At 33.3% G+C, this 21,160-nt stretch overlaps 2 protein-coding genes across 6 annotated transcripts; one reads left to right on the top strand and one right to left on the bottom strand.

Moving 5' to 3' along the window:
• The first annotated feature begins 2,664 nt into the window (after positions 1-2,664).
• On the top strand, positions 2,665-8,981 carry LOC118050682 (sirohydrochlorin ferrochelatase, chloroplastic). 5 transcript variants are annotated; one of them, XM_035061101.2, is made up of 10 exons: positions 2,665-2,832; positions 2,979-3,217; positions 3,322-3,383; positions 3,583-3,693; positions 3,801-3,893; positions 4,293-4,599; positions 5,928-6,800; positions 7,337-7,656; positions 7,990-8,179; positions 8,268-8,981. In XM_035061101.2, exons 1-6 carry the CDS (start codon positions 2,777-2,779, stop codon positions 4,392-4,394), a joined length of 663 nt encoding a protein of 220 aa, XP_034916992.1. In that variant the 5' UTR covers positions 2,665-2,776; the 3' UTR covers positions 4,395-4,599; positions 5,928-6,800; positions 7,337-7,656; positions 7,990-8,179; positions 8,268-8,981. The 5 variants fall into 5 exon arrangements, with proteins under 5 accessions (XP_034916992.1, XP_034916989.1, XP_034916988.1 ...); XM_035061098.2 differs by having other exon boundaries at positions 4,293-4,779; XM_035061097.2 differs by having other exon boundaries at positions 4,293-5,232; positions 7,384-7,656.
• A 3,595-nt stretch (positions 8,982-12,576) lies between these two features.
• Positions 12,577-14,051, bottom strand: LOC118050681 (F-box/kelch-repeat protein At1g15670). Its single transcript, XM_035061095.2, has one exon. The coding sequence runs from the start codon at positions 13,759-13,761 to the stop codon at positions 12,682-12,684; it is 1,080 nt and encodes a 359-aa protein (XP_034916986.1). The 5' UTR covers positions 13,762-14,051; the 3' UTR covers positions 12,577-12,681.
• Between the last annotated feature and the right edge of the window lie 7,109 nt (positions 14,052-21,160).

Below are 21,160 nucleotides of genomic sequence, written 5' to 3'. Positions count from 1 at the left end.
TTATATTATTTTTAATGGGTCCAAATAAAATAGACCTAACCCCCCCCCCCAAACGGGCCAAAAAACATCTTATTTGCTCTCGAGCTATCACACACAAGCTTAATTGCTACCAAGATACATAAGCTTGGGCATGATGTCCCAAACCCATACTTGACGTGACACCTTTTTAGGCATGTCACGCCCTACAAGAGTTTAAGGTACTAACACCAGTACTCCTTAATTAATTAGGGGGTGTTGGATACATCAACACCCTCTCAATTATTTTGGTATAGGCATAATGTTTAGACACAATTAAATAGGGGTGTTGGACGCACCAACACCTTTTATTAGGTTTGGGTGTTATGCCCATACCTAATTATTTTGGGTAATGGGGCTCGTAAGAATCCATTATTATGTACAAGCATAACATCTTGATTAATTTAATTAGGGTGTTAGGTACTCCAACACCTAATTTCTCGGGGGTGCTAGGTATTCACCCCATAACCCCCATAGGCCAAACACACGCCCTGAGCCCAACATTAATTTGGGAAATTTTTTAGGACCTCACGTGAGTCCTTCGATATTTTATATTGATTCAATATATATTATTTTGAGTTGAATACAAGTCAAAATATCACACGAGTGAAATTTTATTTTAGCACATCCTCTCCATAAAAAGACAAGACTCATGGGTTATAAATACACCGCGAATCATTCACACTTAAGGTTTACAATCTCTTTATTCTTAACATTTTTAGCACATATATTTTCATAGTCTATCTCTCTAAAATATCAATGTATTTTCTCTTTTTACAAAACTATTGGCTTTACCATTAAAGATGTCATACCTGACATCGTGGTGAGCTTTAAATTTCTAGGAAAAAAACATATATATGGTATGCTGTTTTTAGAGGGGAAAAAAGTTTATTTTAAGAAGTCGCCACCTAGTATTATGGTCACTAAGAACCCTAACTGATTAACAGAGATTCTATGGTACGAGACTGATTACACAAAAAAAAAGATGCTATCACTCATTAAGTATCCTACATTGTTGACTTTATCTTAAATTGCTAAGGATTTGTTATAATTTTGCTTTTAATGGTCTGTCGATAATATTTTTGATTCTGATGTCATTTGAATATTAAACTACAAATACTTTCAACCCTAGCGTTGGTAGATATTATGTAAAAGAGCATGGTGTTCCTAACTTTAACATCAGTGAATATTGGGGTTCAAGATGAATTTCAATTCTAATGTTTTGATTATTAATTCTAGCATTAGTGAACATCAAGGGTATTTCTAATTCATACATTAATGAATATAAATATTCTTAACTTTGACGCCAATGAATAAACAAGTAAAATTTTGAATTGAAAGCAAAAAATGTTTTTTTTTCATGAGGGAGCTTTCTTATTCTTGTCTTTTTTAAAAAAAAGAAAAAAGAAAAAAAACAGAAAAGATAGGTATATATTCTATATCAAATTTGCATTTCGCAGTATAAGTCTATAACCCAATACTAAGTAAAGTCGTAAAAAAAACATGTGAGGGACCCATAAAAAATTCAAAAAGATCCCTGAATTTTTTTAGAATTTTCTAATATCTTAAAAGGCATATTTGATTAAATATTAAAAATAAAAAATAAAAATAACATAAGGATGTGTTTGCTAAACATACTTTTAACCAAAAAAAAAAAAGGGTCAGCTGAGACCAAGACTTAGGCCCAACCTCATCTCAACAATTCTTTTTTTTTATCTGAGACTGGATCGAGCCCAACCATGAAAAGCTCCTCCTGATGGAGGTACATAAAAATTGCCTCATTTTTCATGTCCGAGTCATGGCGCTACCTAGGGTGTGTTTGGTATTACGGTAGCTTTTGTGGTTGTGGTTTGAAAAAAGTTGTTTTATAAAAAGTACTTTTAGTTGAGGTTGGTTTGAAAAAATAGGTGTTTGGTTAAAACTGTGGTTGAAATTGAGGTCGAAGAAAAAGTAGTTTAATGTGTTTGGTTAAAAAAAAATGCTTTTCAAATTGAGGTTATAAAATAATTAAAAATATATATATTAATATTAATGATTTTAATTTAAATATTGTAAATTTAACTACTGTTATTACATCATGAAATAAATAATATTGATATCAAATATTTTTTATTATTATATTACACTATGTGCAATGTCATCACATACGAAATCTATCCAACAAGGACTATATTTTTTCATGGTTTTTTAAGCGCGCAACAACAAAAACTGAATCTTTTATTACGTCATCAAGTGATTTTCTTTTAATTTTTTGAATAGAACACAATTAAAATAAAAATAAAAACTGAATTTTTTTTAACTTAACATAATTGGAATTGCGATCAAATTTCACAAATGCTACGTCATTATAATTTTTAAAAAAACAATAAAAAAATTTAAACTCATTTTCATGGTTTTTCAAAAAAAAAAAAAAAACCTGGAAACGTGAACAGTGCGCAGTGGAGCATGGCTCCACTGTTCAATGAACAGTGGAGCCATGCTCCACTGTTGACAATAATTTATCAGCGTTGCTGCTTCTCACAACCTGCGGTCCAGCCACTAAAATTAGTGAGCCCTACCAGCAACCACATTTTTTCTTCCTTTACCAAACACCTGGTAGTGTGGTTGTGGGTGAACCTCACCCGCAACCACACTACCAAACAGCCACCTAGCCGTTTTGCCTCTCTCAGCTACTGCTTATTTATTTATTTATTATAAAACAATTCTGCGACAGCGGTGCCTATAGATCACAAACCTAGCTCAAAAAAAGAAGAAAACAAAGATGGGGTTAGGGTCGTTTTCTATCTCATCAGTCTCTCCTCTCGTTCTGGCTAAAAGGTAATAAATTAACTTACTTCTTTTCTGATTAATTCTTTAATGGAGTTTCTGGCTTCAGATCGCAATACATTTTCTTTGAAATAAGCAGTAGCCGCTCCCTTATTGGTTTCTTCTCCCGTGTTTTTCCGTTTGTTTGGCAATTGCAGTAATTGTTGTTCAGGAAGGGAAACAACTGCGACAAGAAATGCCAGATGGGCGTTGACCCCCAAGTCCTCGAATTTACAAAACGTAAGGTATTCATCAAGAAGAAGCTTGTGTTTGAACAGTGGGGATGGTGGAATTATGAAGACGAACCCTCGAGGGAATGGGGTCTTTGTAGGCGAAAAATACGGTGTCATCATTGTTGACCATGGCTCACGTCGTAAAGAATCAAATCTCATGCTCAGTAAGCTGCTTCTTCTTTTTTGTCAAATACCGTACTTTATTTGATTTTATGGTTTTTTTCCCCTTAAAAATAATAATCAAATAGCTGTGTTTTGTGAATTTCAGATGAGTTTGTGGCCATGTTTAAAGATAAAACTGGGTACCTAATTGTGGAGCCTGCTCATATGGTATTTTCTCCTTTTTCACAAACTCCTTTTTTCCCTTAAGAGGTTTTTCATTTATATGTTTCAGCACGCACCTTTCATTTTATTTTATTTTGTTATATTTTCACGTTTAAATACGCAGTGTTCTTCTTCAACTATTTACATCTATGAAGTGAACGATGCACTTCTGGTAATGTTTTTCTTAATATTTTAAAATAATCAGGAGCTGGCTGAGCCCTCAATAAGAGATGCTTTTGGTTTATGTGTTCAACAAGGGGCGAATCGTGTGATCGTGAGCCCATTCTTTCTCTTTCCAGGACGACATTGGCACCGGGTAATTCATTGTTGTTTTCTTCCTCGACTGGATTATACATTTATTTATTCTTCTTACTGCTTTACATGTCATACTAACAAACATTCCACTATATTTTTGTTCGAAAGGATATTCCTTCATTGACTGATGAAGCTGCCAAGGAGCATCCTGGTGTCTCATATATCATAACTGCACCTCTTGGCTTGCATGAGCTACTTGTGGTATGTATCTTGGCTACCATAATATCTACGTAGGTCTGTATAGCATTGGCTTAGTTCCAAACTGTGTGTGATATTTATGGTGTGTTTATGTTATCTATTTTTTGGTAAAGTATCTTGGTTGCTGCTGATGGGTCCAATATAATCATACTCTCTTCCACTTTCTCCTGTGATATGTATTTGCTCTTTCCACATCCACATTGACTAGTAATTTAATTTTTTCCCTCAATGACACTTTTATAGATATCCATAAGCATCTCTGTGATGATGACCTCCCTTTTCTTTGAGTTTTTTACTGTCTCCCAGAAGTTGTGACCATGTGCTACCCAACTTGAGTCCATAATTTCTTTTGAATGGAAGTTGCTTGCCTTTTATTCTATACTGAAGTGATTTATATTGCAGGATGTTGTGAATGATAGGATAAACTACTGCTTAAGCCATATAGCAGGAGACGCAAATGAATGTGCAGTTTGCGTTGGAACAAGCAAATGCAAGCTCTATTAGTCTAACTGAAAACCAAGAGGCATCTGGGAAAATCAAAGAATCTATCATGCTATTGCTTTGCAGTTTTAATTTAAGGAGCTAAACAAACATGTGGAGCCAATCAAGAAAAATACGTGACAGATGGATTATACTGAGAGATATTGCTGGTGTTACTGTGGGATACAAATGATCCTTTCTACAAGTTATATAGTTCATGGCATTTCATGTGATCTTCTAATCCTTGCATTCTCTCTTGCACTTTGCACTGGTGACACTGATTTAAAAGAACTCTTGAAGCATTGTTGTGGATGTAATTTGGCTCCTCACATGGTTGTTCCTGGGAGTTGGAATCGCTTGAAATTTATATGCTTCCTGAATATGACCGACTGGAGTGTGAAATGTTTTGGTATGGTGATGACCTTGGTGAACATGTGTTGATGTATTTATTCTTATAGTGGTGCTGTGCATTTCCTGAAATATACTTTTATTATATTCAATGCAAAATTTACACTCTTATCTTGTGCTACATGCAGTTTATACTACTGTCTATCAAATGAAAACTGCAAAATTCCATCAGCCCTTGCTTTAGATTGCCTTTTCTCTCTGTTTAATGTATGCAGGCTTGGTGATATTGTCAACATATATCTATAAATCCTGTGATCCTTTTGTGGAAAAATTCATTTCCTATTCTTGCCCTCACACATACCCATGTTTCGCCATATTCCAAAATTACTTAGAATTCTCTATCTTGAATTCAAGCTAGGATTGGGTTTAATCTCAGCTTGAGCTGGGATCTCTCATTCAACTTGGTGTGCATGTCCTAGAGCACACTGTACGCTGAAAGCTATTTAGATACCAGGTGAGAAAATGTGTAGAAAAATGATGAGCATAGAAGATCTTTTGTTTCTCTGTTGAAAAGATCAAAAGTAATTTCTTTTCTCTCTCTTTCTGACTTCAAGCTGCATTGCATGATAAGTTACAAACTGCTAAGATACTTTCTGTTGATGTGTATTCATCACTATAAATTCTATTTGGCTGCTGAGAAATCAATGTAGGAAAATAAGACAAGAAAACTGATTTACTTTGTGTTGTAGCTCCACTACTGTTCTGGAAGATTCTGATTAATGCTTAGGAAAATTTATAATAGTATCACTTTATGATCCTCCATTGCCATTGGTCGCTGTTTGGTTGCTGAGAAAGTGTAGAAAATGGAAAGAAAATGAAAGCAGTTCTTGATATATTTATTCTATTAATTTAGCTTTGGCTATGAAAGTAAATTAAACTTTTTTTTACTCGCGGAAAAGACGAGAAGAAAAACTGAGAAGCTTAGAATTTCAATTTTTTTATGTTATTTCATAGCTTTAATTTTAGTAAACTTTTCTCTTTTTTTTCTTATTCGATATACTAGTTCTCTTTCTCTTAGGGCATTGCTTGGTTGTCAAAAATGTAATGATATACAGAAAATGAAAAAAAAAAAACTTATTTTCCATCAGAAAGCAATCACAATTTTTATTCTTCTTTCCTTTTACTTTTCCTTTTTTTTTTTTGTTTCAGGTGAACTTTGAAAGCTGTATTAGACATTTAGACCAGTTCAAATCTCTATAGTTGTGCTGATTTTTTGGGTAAATCATGTAACAAACGGTGTGGATCATATTTTGGCGGTGTATAGTTGAAGAAGCTGATGGGGGAAGGCAAGACCAGAGGAGATTTTCATGTTAATGTAGCTAGGCAATCACCTTCAAGGCAAGTTGGCAGCTTTGTTCACTCTGTCCAAGAGATCAATACCTAGGAACACTCTTAGTCATCAATTACATTTAAGTCAAACTCCATGAAGAGAGATTGGTGGCGGCTTAAAATGGTTTCAAACCAATTGATGGACCTACCTTGAGTTTTATTTGCAGTCAGATGGGCTCATGGCAATAATGAGGAGTTCAAGGGTTTGGAGGTAAATCCAGAAATGACTTTCAGACACTGAACAGAATGCATGGTGAGATTTGCTTGCTAATGATAATTTGGTAGTTGTAGACAATAGGACTGATAATAATCAGGTGAGACATGGTAAAAGATTATTGTGGTTTTGGCCAAGGTGGGGAAATAAGTTTCATGAAATTGGAGTTATACTTCTAAGATAAGGACATTGGTTGCGTGGCAAAGCACATGGTAAAAAGAAGCAGCAACAGAAATTTGTGCTGATATTGCATGAGCTCTTAATGACTGAAGCTTCATTATCAATGTTGGAGTTGGCAAGGGAGTTTTTGAGCTTTGAGCCATAGTTTCAGCTGTAGTCCCATCAAGAACAGTAGCTCGATGCCAGAGCTTGCTAGATGAAGGATCTGAGTTCCCGAAGATACAACAGATCTCAACTTCAAACAGCCATGAAGGCAGATCTTGTTGTTGCAGAATCAGCAGTCTGTGCCTCCTGGATAGGTATGAACCATATGGCAACAGTTTATTCATATATATAAGAAAATAATTACTTGGCATAGTTTTTTTTCTTTTTGTTCTTGATTGGAAAAATTTGATCAATGACTTGTACACATTTAATGACTTGAAAACTTGTGCTAAAATGATTTTGGCCTCATGCAACAAAATGCATAAATTGTTATGAATTATTAAATGCTTGCTCTTCATTAGTGGTCTTCTGTATATTACTACTAGCAACCAGTGCATGATATATTGTTTACTTCTTAAAATAGAAATTTGCTTAATATTTCTTTTCTTGGTGCTCATGCCATTTTCAGCATCTTGTTGCTCTTGGAAATGAGATTTTTTGTTCCGAACATGTCTTGGTGTGACCACCATTATCATTTTTAACTTCTTAGAGATTTTCATAATGAATTGCATATATGTGTTATCTACAATAATGGCTGAAATTTATTTCAGTAATTTCAAATACATTGCTATAGTATTGCATTCAGTTGAATTATTCATCATTTTGTACCTCTTTGCACTTTTTGGAAAAGGATTGGCCTGGCGATCATAAGAATTTTATTCATATGATCAAACATAGGATTGTGGAGGATGATTCCAATAGGTCTCCATGGGAAACTGTCAGAGTATGTGCCAAGCCAATAAATGAGAGTTGGGAATCCTGTCGCACGTCACCCGCGCGGCGTTTGTTAGCGATTTTTTGTTGCGTTGTTTGTTCTTGGGAGTTGCCACCTAGTATTCGATTCAGGTTTAGTAGGAAACTCGAATGTACTGGTCTTTGTCAGAGATTCATGGGTAAGCGACTGGTTGTGGCTAGGAAAGATATTAGCACTCCTAGCATATCTTACCTGAGGTAAGCTGCTTTGTAGTTTTGATATGTTAAAGAAGTTTTCAAAAATTTTATTTTTTCATCGGATGTTAGAAATACGACTTACGTGTAAGTTCATAATCCTTTACCGTGAGCAAATAAAAAATTAAATTCTTCTTTATTCTTTGTGATTTTATCATAAAAAAAACATCCATAAAAAACATACAAACACACATTCACTTTCACTATATTTTTTGTTTTTTGTTTTTTTTTACATCAATACTTGCACTCTACAAATAAAAATTCAAAACTAAACCAAAAGTACATTAAACAATTTTAAATTTACGAAAAATACCCCAAAAATTCCAAAAATTGCAGGGAATGCCTTCTGGAACTGCCAAAACAGTGGCAACTCGTCTACTCCACACGCTTCCGTCATTGGCGGCGCATGAACCCATGCACCGCCGCAAGAAAAACCAGTGGACAGGGTGGATCTGAAATGGCTTCCTCCCTTCTTCCTTTCCTCGCCGACGGTGACCTGCAAAACACTCAAAAACGCAACAAGCAGGTTTGTTTTAGTCCAGATCTGTTCTCGGATTTTTCTCCTTTTAGATTTGTGAACCTTCTTCTTGGCTTGCTTTTCTTTCCTTCTTCAGGTGGCAGATCTGGCGGTAGCGGGTCATGGCTGTTACTATTGAGATGGGTGTGGTTGTCTAGTCGGAGGGGAAAGAAGAAATGGTGCCTAAGGCTGAAGAGGGAGACCATGGGTCTGTGGGCATCGTTGATGGAGAAGGCCTGTTGTGACCGGTTGAAGGAGATGACGAAGAGAATGGGGGTTGTTGATGTGGTGGGGTTTGTTCATTGGCTCAGAGAGGGAGGTCGATGAAAGGGAACAATTGAGATGGAAAGTGAGGGGTTGTCTTGTGGTCGGTGGTTTTTGGGAGTCTAGGAGGCGGTTGGCTGAGGAAAAGGGAAGATCTATGAAGGGGAGCTATTGCAGGGGCAGATGGAGGTGCAACGGGGAAGGAAACAAAATGGAAGCAGAGGGACTGATCTTGTTTTTTCAAGTTGGGGGAGAGGCTGGAAAAGGGAAAGGGAGGCTATGTGGAGATAGTGAGAAGGAAGAGGGAGCAGATGTTGGAGGGGAGCGGCCGGTCTTTTGTTTGGCCATGTGGGGACGGTCGACTGGTTTGAAAGAGATGGGTTTTTAAGGTTAGGGTTTTTTTTGTATTACCTCCCCAATGTGCAAAATTACCCCCCCTTTGTGTATGTATTGGAAACTCCTATTTATAGGTAAAAATGTTGTTAGGTTTTCAAATTTGGTCCCTCAACTTCTTTTTTTTTTATATATATAAATTTGATTTTTCGTATTTGTTTTGGATTTTTCTTATCAACATCGACTCGAATGAAGAAAATCATTGATTTTAAAAATAATGTGTGAAAAATCAAACGCATTCAAGAGATCTTTGAAAATTTAAATTATTTTAAGACGAATCTGAAAATGAAAAAAACAATACAAATATATATTAAATTTTAAGACGAATCTGAAAATGAAAAAAAAAATACAAATATATTTAAAAAATATATTTTTGAATTTTCGTTGTTTTTCGCTATTTCAGTATCGTCTCAAAAGAATTTAAATTTTCAAAGGTCTTTTGAACGCGTTGACTTTTCATGCATTATTTTTAAAATCAATGATTTTTCTTATTCGAGTTGATGTTGATAAGAAAAATCCAAAAAAAATAAGAAAAAAATTAAATTTACAAAAAAAAAAAAAGAAGTTGAGGGACCAAGTTTGGGGACCTAACAATATTTTTATCTATAAATTGGAGTTTCCAATACATACACAAAGGGGGGGTAATTTTGCACATTGAGGAGGTAATACAAAAAAAACCCTAACCCTAAAAACATATCTCTTTCAAACTAGCTAGTCGCTTCTCATTTTGCCAAACAAAAGATCGGTCACCCCCCTCCAATCTCTACTCCCTCTTCTTTCTTACTATCTCCACACAGGTTTTCTTTTCTTTTCTTTTTTCTAGCCGCGCCCCAAACTTGAAAAAACAAGACCAATGCCTTTGCTTCTATTTTCTTTGCTTCCTCTGAATCGAATACTAGGTGGTGACTTCCAAGAACAAACAACGCAACAAAAAATCACCAACAGATATCGTGCAACAAATCCCATGGCATGAGCACCTTGCATCATATGTTGAGTGTTGTCTCTTTTCTTATCTTCTTGAACTTTATTTGATGTGCAGTTTGTATGGAGTCTTCTTCTAAAAGGCCACGACCGCAGAACTGCCATTTCTTTTTTTGCTTACAAAATTTCTATTTAGTGCATGAATTGATAGGACAATATCATGATACCATTTGTGGGCATGCCTTTCAAACTAAGCTGGTATTGTTTTTTCAGGTCAGCAATAAAATGGTTCAAAAATAAACAAAATATCATAATCTTAAATTATTTATTTGGTTTCAGATCAATGCATTGCCAGTTTTCCTGCTGAAGGAAATCAATTTGCTTGGTGGATTATGGAAAATGAACAAGAATAATTTGATCAGTGGAAGATTATCCTTCATTGAGTGAAAATGCTGGTCTTTCTCACTGAAACAATGGCTAACCTGGTGTGAAGAAAAAATATAAGCTGAGATCTCCGCAGCAATAGCTCAACTTTCTGTTAACAATAAACTAAAAAACTCAATCTTCTAGCACTGAAAAGATGCTGCAGAAAAAGCATTTGCTATGGGATTCTCTTGTATAATAGATTGCAATGATGATATGGTTACAATGCCCTGCAGCAGCACAAGTGCTGGAAAGAGTCAGCCCTTACTTCTCAAATCAGCAAACCTGGTCTCAAACAAGGGGTAAATTTCAATCTACCTTGATGTAAAGAATTGTTTAAGAGTTCTTTTAGAGAAGCTGAAAAATCTTGGCAAATTTTTAAATGAATTTAGCCATTCCTATGAGTCTTCTACCAGGTTGGCTGAATCTGAAAAAAAACATCTACAATTTACCAATCTCTAACTCTGTTGATTAGAACGATGCCGGAAGGCTTGACAGAGGTCACATAAGAAGTTGACTAGCAGTAAAGGACCACAGGAGCATGCCTTTTAAAGTTCTTATTGCTTCTGTTGGAACTGAGAGCGAAAAGGTACCTCATGTCTAAGATATTCTGAGGTTCATATCCCAACATTCAAATTTGTCAAAGTCAGTGTTGTAGACTTCAGCAACTACACGTGTTCGCTTACTTTACTATCTGGCAGATGTTTATGCTGTAAACTCCCAGGTAATCCTCATCTTCACAGGATTCTACTAATTTATCTGCATCTGTGCATAAGCATACATGCTGCAAACGTATATCAGGTGTGAATTTTTCTTCTTGTTGGCTTTAAGCATTTTTCATGGATCTACATCTCAAATATCATGCTTCAGGATATGATATTAGATTATTATCTCCAGATCTAATTATGCAAATGAAATTCTTAGCTGTGACAAATAGGTGATTCCTTTTATTGTTTGGAGTGTCTTTTTTATATTTTGGTAGTTATCATCCATTATGTTACTTGGAACACACGCGGAACTTCAAATTCAATTATGTCTGCATCTACTTCTACTGATACCTTGGAACAAGGGATGGTATATACCTGGGATGTTTTGTTGTATGAAAGTAGTCACAAAATTTAAGTTATCCCAGTAGTCAAGCTTCTACTGATACTTTAGAACAAGGGATAGTATATACTCTGGACGGTTTATTGTATGAAAGTACAGTCACAAAATTTAAGCTATCCCAGCAGTCAAGCCTCCCTTTAATTTTCTTTATTGTAAAGCAGTTGTCATGTTTTCTGTTCTTGCAACCATTAAAAAAAATCTTTAATTTGATCTCTTGAGTTTCCTATTCAATTTTGTAACGGTTTATGTACTCTTTTTTTTTTAGCTTTCTGTAGTGTCATATGTCATAACTGCTTAGATAAAGTTTAGCAGACAACTGAAGTGGATGCACGATACAGATCCATCTAAATCAGGGTTCTGCTTGGTGTTGCTGTGATGCATTGTACCTAGACTATTGTGCTGTGCTTTTGTGTTGGAAGTAACACTGATAAAACTAGTGTTTGATAATTAGATGATGAGGTTTTGAAAAATTCTACTTTTCTCAAAAGTCATGCAGTTTGTTTTGAATGTGAACCTTACCTTTGTCAAATATTGTGTTTAGAAAAAAAAAAAAAAAACCTTAGCTTAGTATCCACGTCCGGTTTGTATTCCATTTTCTTGTGGGCTCCTTCCTTTATTTGACAATCAGTCTGCCATGTTAGAGGAAAGGACTTGCAATGATTTTATCTTGTAACTAACCATAGTTCATATTTTAGAAATGCCTCTTTGAGAACCACAAAAAGACAGAATGGAGTTGGTATATATATATAATAGAGCACTGCGTGTTGTCCCTTTTTATCATTTTAACTTTTTTTTATTTTATGGAGAGGAAAGGATTTGTTCCCCGTTATTTTCTTAGGAGGATAATGCTAGATGACCTTACATTATAACCCTAACCACTCCTACCAAGTTCTTCCCACCTTTGGACGAGTAGGCCACTAGGACCTTGTATGGGACCTGCTCATCCGAGGGTAGGAGCAATTCGTGCTGCTAGATTCTGTGAACATGCTACCCTTCACAAACATGTCTCTCTCACTCAATCAATCTTTCTACACTAGTGCTGTCTTGCATTGTAGAATCTTTGGTAAGGGTGGTGAGGGTGTTAAGGGGTGCAATTAATGAATGTTTGAATTCTCTGGTCATGAGAAATTTGGATCCTGAGTAATTTCGTTGACATTTTGCTTGCGAAAAGAAATTCTAAGTTTGCTGTTTGACCCACTTGTAGAAACACTCTCAAATCATAGCTGCTGTTAGGGTAAAAACTTAAAAGCATGCATGAAAACACTTGATCTTAATACCACTCCTTGTCCATTCAACAAACGAAATGATAATACATAAATTTATAAGAAAAATGATAATAACACAGATGATATTTAGTTAAACTCGTCCTTGAGTTAAGATTTAGTGCCAAAATACTGGGAAAACTAGATCTCCAGAAAACAAATTGATTGAACATGGCCCGAGTGCTGTTTTGGAGCCTCCAGCTTTGTCCATGTGCAACTCTCCAAATCCAACTCATAGAACATATGGGGATCGTCAGATTTTCCAGACCCAATCACAAGTAATTTATTCCGGCCCATCATCACACAAGCCGGGACGCCGCCCATATCAACCGGCAACTCAGCAACTCTCCGCCAGTCGGCATCCTCGTATGCAACCATCACCTCACTACCTTGACATATGCAAAACCTTCCGGTAACATCAGCCACGCAAGTTCTTGCACTCATGTTTGTTCCTAAAAAGTTCTCTTGCATTTGAACCCACCGCCACTCGCCGAGATCAAAGGCCTCAGAACTTGCATCGAAAACACCTTGTGCTTCCGTGGAGTACCCGCCAATGACATGGATTTTGCCAGAATGGAACACGGCGTTGCACTCGTCACGCTCCCTTGCCATGTCAGGTAGTTTAATCCAATCATCCTTTGCCACATCATATCCCAAAACAGAAGTCAATGCATTCTTTTCCTCGTCATGTCCCCCCGCAACATACACCTTGTTGCCATTGATATCCGATGCACACCCAAAAAGTGACCTCTTAGCACCAGGCATGTCAGCCCCACGACGCCACGTGGCTGACACGAAACTGTATATAAACACAGCGTTGGATACCCTGCAAGTTTCTGGATCCCACCCGCCAATCACCACCAAATTTAAACCAGCCACGGCCAATCGGCAAAACATCGGCAGGCCTTTTGAGAATTCTGGAATTGGCTGCAATTCACCCCATGTTCCCGTTTTAAGGTCACAAAATGCAAGCCTGTAAGTTGGACGTCTTACATTTTTCTGACTGCTACCTCCTGTTTCTTCACCAACCCTTGCTAGTGCCATAACAATGGTGGGTTGGCTATAACCAGCAACCTTTCGACCTTGAAAAAACTCCGGTGACTCAATCTCAAGTTTCCAGTCTTCGCATGCCAATGTTGCTGCAGGAAAGTGTTGAAATGGCAGGCGTCTCAAGCATTCGGTGGCAATGTCATTAGGGAGGCTTGGGATTAGCTGTGCCATCAGGAAATCAAAGGAGTTGGAATGTGAAGAAGATGTTTAAGAACAAAGAGACAAGGATGAGAAGGGATTGATTAAGGTGTTGTAGACCTAAGTGTTTCAGTTTGGCCCCACCAATTTATAACGTGGAAAAAAAAACCTGTTGAGGGGGAAACGGTGGGATATGACAGACACGAATTTTGGTTCCAATTTTAAAGTTCATTTCCCCGTTAAGTGAAAAAAGAAGAAGAAAGAAACGGTTAGAAAAACTCTCGGTTCAATGGGGTCAAATGAATAAGAAAATAAACGCGTCTTTTTATATTTGAAAATTTAAAATTCCAGGGACACCACGGTTGACACACATACTTCAAATATTATTAATTTTTTAAAAAAAAAAAATCTAGTGGAAAAATAAATAAATCATGTGGAGATCAATTTAATATAACTTGATTGTTTTACAAGTTTAAAAGTAATTCGGATAACCAGTAAAAATATAATTTTACTTTAAAAAAAACCTTTAAAAAACATTTTTTATATATATTAAGATAATATTGACTCGAGTCAACTCAAATTAGTCTGTCAAATTCATGATCTAAATGGTAAATCTATGATAACTTTATAAAAAACAAATTGAAAATAAATTATGAAATCTAATTTCCAATTAACCAAATGATAAATGATAAAAATTAAAAAAAAAAACTAAAAAAGAACCTGGTTAACCTGTTAAACTTGCGATCTGAGTCATAAAACCGAGATAATACCATAAAAGACAAATTAAAAAAAATTATAAAGTCTAATTTCTAATCATCTCAACATTGAAGGGTGAAATTAAAAAAAAAACTATAAATTATGAAGTGAGATGGAGATAGCCTCATTGAAAGAAAAAAAAAAAAAAAAAAACATGATTTAACTCCTATCAAACCCAATGTTGAAAAGATAAAATTTTTAAGAATTTAAATTAAAAAATAACACAAAAAATAAGTCAAATTAATTTAGGTTAATATGTTATGCACTATTGTTAAATAATAAGTCTAGGATAATCTAATAAAAAGCAAACCAAAATAAATCATAAAGCTTAGTTCCAATGAAATTAAAGGAAAAAAGTCAATTAAAAAAAATTAAGTTGGTTGGGTTAACCTGCTAAACTCATGACTCAGGTTATGCGACAGGAAAAACCAATAAAAAATAAAATCAAATGTTGAAAAACTCGTGACCTAGGTCATGAGACCAAGATAATCTCTTAAAAAAAAAAAAAAACAACTCAATTTATCAGGAGTTAAAATGACAAAACTCATAACTCTTATGAAGAGACTAAGATATAAAACTCAATTCCAAACTGATCCAATATTGAATGATAATATTACGAAAAAAAATTATACTAAAAACAACTCGAGTCAATTCAAGTAAATTTATTAAGCATTATTCACGGATAATGAGATCAAAATAATAATATAAAAAACAAATAAAATAAATTATTAAGTCTAATTTTTAATTAATTTAATATTAAAAAAACAAAAACAAAAAATTTAAACCAATTAAATTAACCTATCAAATACACAATTTATGTCATGATAAAAAATATTGATTGAAAAGAATTAAAAAAAAACAAACAAAATGCTTTCAGATCAATGTAACATTATGTTGTGGGCCATATAAATCTTTTTAGTGGGTGTTTGTTTACGCAATAGCTTCTGCTTTTAAAGCTGACCGCGTAAACATAACGTTTGATAAAAAAAAATTTAACTTCTTTTCATGTGGTATCCATGTGTATCATTACTTGAAACGGTGTTTTCTCAAGTCTGCAAGCAGGTGAATATAATTCACCTAGGTACTGTTCACTCCAGGTGAACAGTATCCATGTGAATTAGGCATTGTTCACTTGGAGTGAATTGCACTGTTCATGTGCTTTTTTATTATTATTATTAAGAAAAACACTAGTTTAGAGTGAATTAAATTCACTCGTAATGTGATGTGAATAATATTTTTTTTCTTGAAAAACTAGGATAGAGTGAATTAAATTCACTCACACTGTAATATTAATTTTATACATGATAATATTTTATCTACGCTCAAAAAATTATGAAAACTGTAGTTCTTATCGGATGAATTTTATATGTAATGGAATTATAAATAGTTTAATAGAATAATAAAAAATATTTTATATAAAGTATTTTTTATTTCATGATGTAATAGGAGTAATTAATTCTACAATATTTAAATTTAAAACCATCAATATTAATATATATTATTTTAAATTATTTTATAACCTTAATTTCAAAAGCATTCTTGACTAAACACATTAAACTACTTTTTCTTTAATCTCAATTTCAACCACAGTTTAAACCACACTTATTTTTTCAAACCAACCTCAATTAAAAGTACTTTTTATAAAATAGTTTTTTTTTCAAACCACAACTACAACAGCTATCGTAATACCAAACACCCTCTTTGAACGTGTTTGATAGTGTGGTAGCGATTGCTTTTCAAATAATTTTTCATGTCGAAATATATGCTAATGATATTTTTTTTATTTTTAAAAATTATTTTTGACATTAGCACATCAAAACAATCCAAAAAATATAAATCATACTCAATTTTAACAAAAAAAATAATTAAAAATTTTAAAAAACAAAGGTTAAACCGCATTTCCAAACTGCCTCCGTAGAAACAAATTTAAACCGTGTGACCTATATGACCTGCAGTGAGGTTAAACTTAAGAGGTCAAAAAAATTATTAAAAATATAATTTGATTAAAAATAGTTTAAGATAAACCAAAAAATAAAACCAGAATAACATGTTTTTAAAAAATATTAAAATAAAAATATATTAGAATAATTCAATTTAATTTATCAAATCTATAAACCAATTAGAATAACTTTATAAAAAATAAATCAATAAAAAATATAAAGAATTGCTTCCAAGGTAAAATTAAAAAAAATAATCCAAGTGAATCCCACCAAAATATGGTCGGTTTCTCTGCATCAACCGCATTGCTTCCATGGAAAGAAAACAGGTCAGGAAGAGACATTTAAAATCTGTTGTCGAGTGCTATACGAAAAGAGCTTGCTTATGGCATAAGAACACACGAGTTCAAAGTATGCTGCGGAATTTTTCTTAAACCAGGTGAAACGCTGAAAATTAACCATCAAGTTCCACAAAAAGTTGATTGATGAAAGCCTTGCCATGAACACCAGTAAGAACTCCCTGAAAAAATGAACTACCTCACAAACCAACCGAATTCAGTTTATACGATTTAGGAGTTCTTGTACTGCGTTTTTCGAACAAATAAAGGATTCAACATGAGAACATATCTAATTAGTATCATAAAATAAAACCAATTTCATTCCATCAAGTTGGCAAACAAGTACAAAAAATTGAAGAATATATGCCCAATACGTTAAAATAAATCGGAGCAAGTGGGTCACCGTCAAAATCTAAGAAGAAACCTCTCCTAAACCAGAAATATTTGAAGTTCATTAAGCCGTCTTTGTTTGGGATTCCATAGAGGTAGTAGATGGAGGATTCTTGTTGAGAGAGCAGGAAGACTTGAAGGCCTCAATCTGGGACCGACACTTGACGTAATCCCCTTTATTTTCTTCCAAACATTTCTTCAACGCCTCCACATCACACGCCGACATCACCTTCTTCGGACCCTTACTCTCCTCCATCTTCTCCCCTCCACTCCTCTCCCTCCCTTCCTTGTGAAAAGAGAAAAAAATCTAAAAGCAAAACAGAATAAAATTGGAGATTTTCCAAGAGATCTCACAGAACCCGAAACTGGTTGGATGAGAGAAGAGAGAGGCAGGGGGTTGAGAGAGAGGTGGTTCGTGGGTGACTGGGACTTCTCGCGATGGTGAAGGACCAAGGCCAATCTTGGGTGGCGGCAGCGCGGGGGAGTGAATGAGAGGAGAGAGGCAGCCGGTTTGCCGTTTAGGGTTCGAAGACTATTTATACTCGGTTCGGCTAATTAGATTATTCCATGCCAGGAAATATATCTTAATCGCAATTCGATCGAGCGTTGTTAAATCCCGCAAGCTTTTCACTGTTAGGCCAAACCAATCCTAAACCGATAAGAATTATGCTGTAAAGTCGGTATATAATTAGGATTAGAATTCATGCCACGATACAGCAAATCTTTCTCTAGCTCGAATTTTTTAATATCCCAAACTTTTCACCTTCTCCATCAAGCCCTTTAATGTTTGAATTTGGAAAACGAAAGCTGTTGCCGATCTTCTTCCCAACAATATCACCCAAAGTAATGATTTTAAAACAAAAGTTAAAAAGCATGGGAGTTTCATTGTTACTTTATAGTTTATATACGGTTTACAGTGTATTATTACAGTTAAAACTCAAGTCTTGAAGTTGGGGTTTGTTAGTATTTTTTATTGGCTTATTAGTCTTAAAAGATTGTTTAGAATTGTGTGTGTGATATTATTATTTTACTCTAGAACTAATAAAATTTATAATCGTTGATCAAGGCTTTCTTGATCTTTCACAAATTTCTTAATAGTAAAAATATTTTTTTATTCATGATATCAAAAATTTATTGAGTTATTGGATAACGATAATTACAGTTTTTCTATGATTTAAATACAATAAAAAGCATGTTTTTAACCTTAAGAAAGATCCAAAAAAAAAAAACTTTGGCTTTTAGGTGAAGTGAATGACACCATTTGATTTTAATCATCTATAATCTTATTGAATGCACAACCATCTTCTGTTTCACATGATATAACGCATGTAAGTATGTAGTGGTTGAATTGTTACTAGTGGTTATTTATTTTTATTTTTATCTTTTTTTCTCTCTTCTGGCAGCTAAAATATATCATTGTCCTTTTTGTTATTTGATTTTTATTTTCAGTCCTCATTCTTTTAATTTTTTATTTTTTTGATAATTTTTTTTTTTCAATTACAATTTCCCATATATTTTTTTTTTCATTTCAATCCTCATTCTTTTAATTTCTTATTTCTTTTATAGATGTATTTTTTTCAATTTAGTCCTTCAATTCTAATTTTTGTATATGATATTTTTGGATTTGTTCCTTCTACTTTTGATTTCTTATTTTTTGCATTAACTCTTTTGTCAAAGTTTTTATTGTTTTTAATTTTATCTTTCAAATCAAGTTTATGATTTTTGTTCTTTCAATGATGATAATGGTGGTGGTGGTGGTGGTGGTGGTGGTAATACTAATAATGATAATTGTAGTGGTTGTAATGATAATAATACTAACAATACTATTAATAATATTACTAATGATGATGATAAAGTTAGTAATAGTGATAATAATAATATTTTATTATGATAGTAATATTGGTGGTGGTGGTGGTGGTGGTGATAATGATATAATAATAATAATAATAATAGTGGTGGTGGTGGTGGTGGGTGGTTATGGTAGTAGTAATATTAATAATAATAGTGGTAGTAGTAATATTGATAATAATGATGATGGTAACAATAATAATAATTATTCAATAATATGGATGTTTCTTTCTACCAAGTAGTTTCTACCAAAATATCCCTAAATAATATAATATTCAATAACATGGATATTGCTTTCTCTTACAAGTTTTGTTCACCTTTCCAGATTATGATAGGATATATGTCTAACCATTTTATGTCCAACAATACGTTCTTTCTTGTGAACCCATAACACTATGGTGAATAAAATTTTAGATCATTGTTTATCATGAATCTCTTTACCATTTTTTCTATTTTATTTTTAATCATGATCTTTCATTACTTAAAATTATTAAACCCTTCATGCTTGTGGTTAAAAAAATCAATTCACATCTTCGTCTAATAATCATCAATGAAAGTTTGCACACACTTAACATCACAATCGAAAGTAATTCTTGAAAAATCTCAAAGATTAAAATAACATTTATTCAAGTGAATTGCATCATCAAAGCTAACTCACTTTTGTTTACTCATAAAAATGTAATTGACTTGTACTCTGACCATATAGTAAATTAATTTGCTTCAAACAGTCATTCATCATTTTATGTGGTGGTAAAATTTATTAGAAATTTGTAAAAAAAAACTATAATTAGTTGTTCTTCCATAAAAACATAGATGGTTGTATTAGATGCTACTAGTTTAAAAATCGAGTGATTTTAATTTATTTTAATTCATAAACCATTTATTTCTAAATCAATATCGCCTATATTAATATATTTTGATAACCAAGCTCCTATAGCCAAGGCTAAGAGTACGACTTTAATGGAAAAAAAAAAGATATATGATCATTAAACATGAATCCATTAGATATTTTATATCCTATGATGTTATTTTATTTTATTTTGTATTTTTTCAACTATGAAAACAACTTTGCAGATCCGCTTAATAAAGGTTTGGTGTGCCAACAAGTTGTTCAGTCAATGAAATTAAAGCCCTTGAAATAATCACCAATAGTGAAAACCTGTTTTCAAATAAATGATGATCCCATGAATGAAGTTCATTAGGTAAAAACCAAAATTGTTGGGTGATTGAAGCCCAAAGCACAAAAATACATGTATTTTACATGATGGTCTCGAGTCTTATTTTTATAATAACATGCCTTTTATTATGATAATCAGAAAGAGTTAATATCTAAATGAATTTAAAAGAAATTTTTTACGGGATGTTGGTAACAAAATATCCTTGAAAGATTCACCTAAGTGAGTGTATGGTGGTGAGCTTACTATTGTAAGAGCTTGAGCTATTTTTAAAGACACTCATAAGATAAAAATATGTACATATGACTGAAAAAAAAGTAACATTGATAGAAATTTAAAATCACCTATAAGTTGTGCATATAATAATTTTAAACTTCATCTAAAAAACCTAGTTTAAAACATCATAATTACTATGTTTATTAAATTTGAGATTTATTAAAATTAAGTATAGGTTCGAACCCGAAAAAACCTAATACCTATTACACATTATTAATTGATCGTTTTTATTTTATTTATTACAAGAGTAGTTTTAAATCCTATGGGAGAATGTTAGGATATTGATTTGGAATTATAATTAATGATGGTTATTTTTAGTAATTAATAGATTTTATTGACTTAGATCTTATGACTAAATTAATTTATTATATTTAATTATTTTAAATATATTTAGTAACCAATACTTTATTGACTGTGTGTGTAAAAGACATGTGTTTAGGATGGAAAAAACATAATTTTCTCATCATAAAAAAAATCTTAAAAATACTTTCCAATTTTACCTAGTCTCTTATATATCTTTATACATAATTTAAGAACAATATATACATTTCCTCTCAAGTCTCACTACACTTTATTTCTCATACTCTATTGATTCAAGTGAGTAAAAAAGATGATTAAAAGGTTTTGGAGAATTTTTTATACATCTAAAGTTCTAATGGATTATCGCATCTTGAAAGAGAATCTATTATATGTAAAATTGTTCTTATATAGA

The sequence above is a fragment of the Populus alba genome, chromosome 1 (genome assembly GCF_005239225.2).
Source record: "Populus alba chromosome 1, ASM523922v2, whole genome shotgun sequence".
Classification (NCBI taxonomy): Eukaryota; Viridiplantae; Streptophyta; class Magnoliopsida; order Malpighiales; family Salicaceae; genus Populus; species Populus alba.
Note: the sequence above shows the minus strand (reverse complement) of the source record. Positions and strands in the feature narration are given on the sequence as shown.

Excerpts from the sequence above, each read along its gene's own strand:
- LOC118050682 (XM_035061101.2), top strand. The coding sequence starts at position 2,777 with ATGGGGTTAGGGTCGTTTTCTATCTCATCAGTCTCTCCTCTCGTTCTG. Across the intron at positions 3,694-3,800 it reads CAGGACGACATTGGCACCGG|GATATTCCTTCATTGACTGA; the intron begins GTAATTCATTGT and ends TTTGTTCGAAAG. Across the intron at positions 3,894-4,292 it reads GCTTGCATGAGCTACTTGTG|GATGTTGTGAATGATAGGAT; the intron begins GTATGTATCTTG and ends TTTATATTGCAG.
- LOC118050681 (XM_035061095.2), bottom strand. The coding sequence starts at position 13,761 with ATGGCACAGCTAATCCCAAGCCTCCCTAATGACATTGCCACCGAATGC.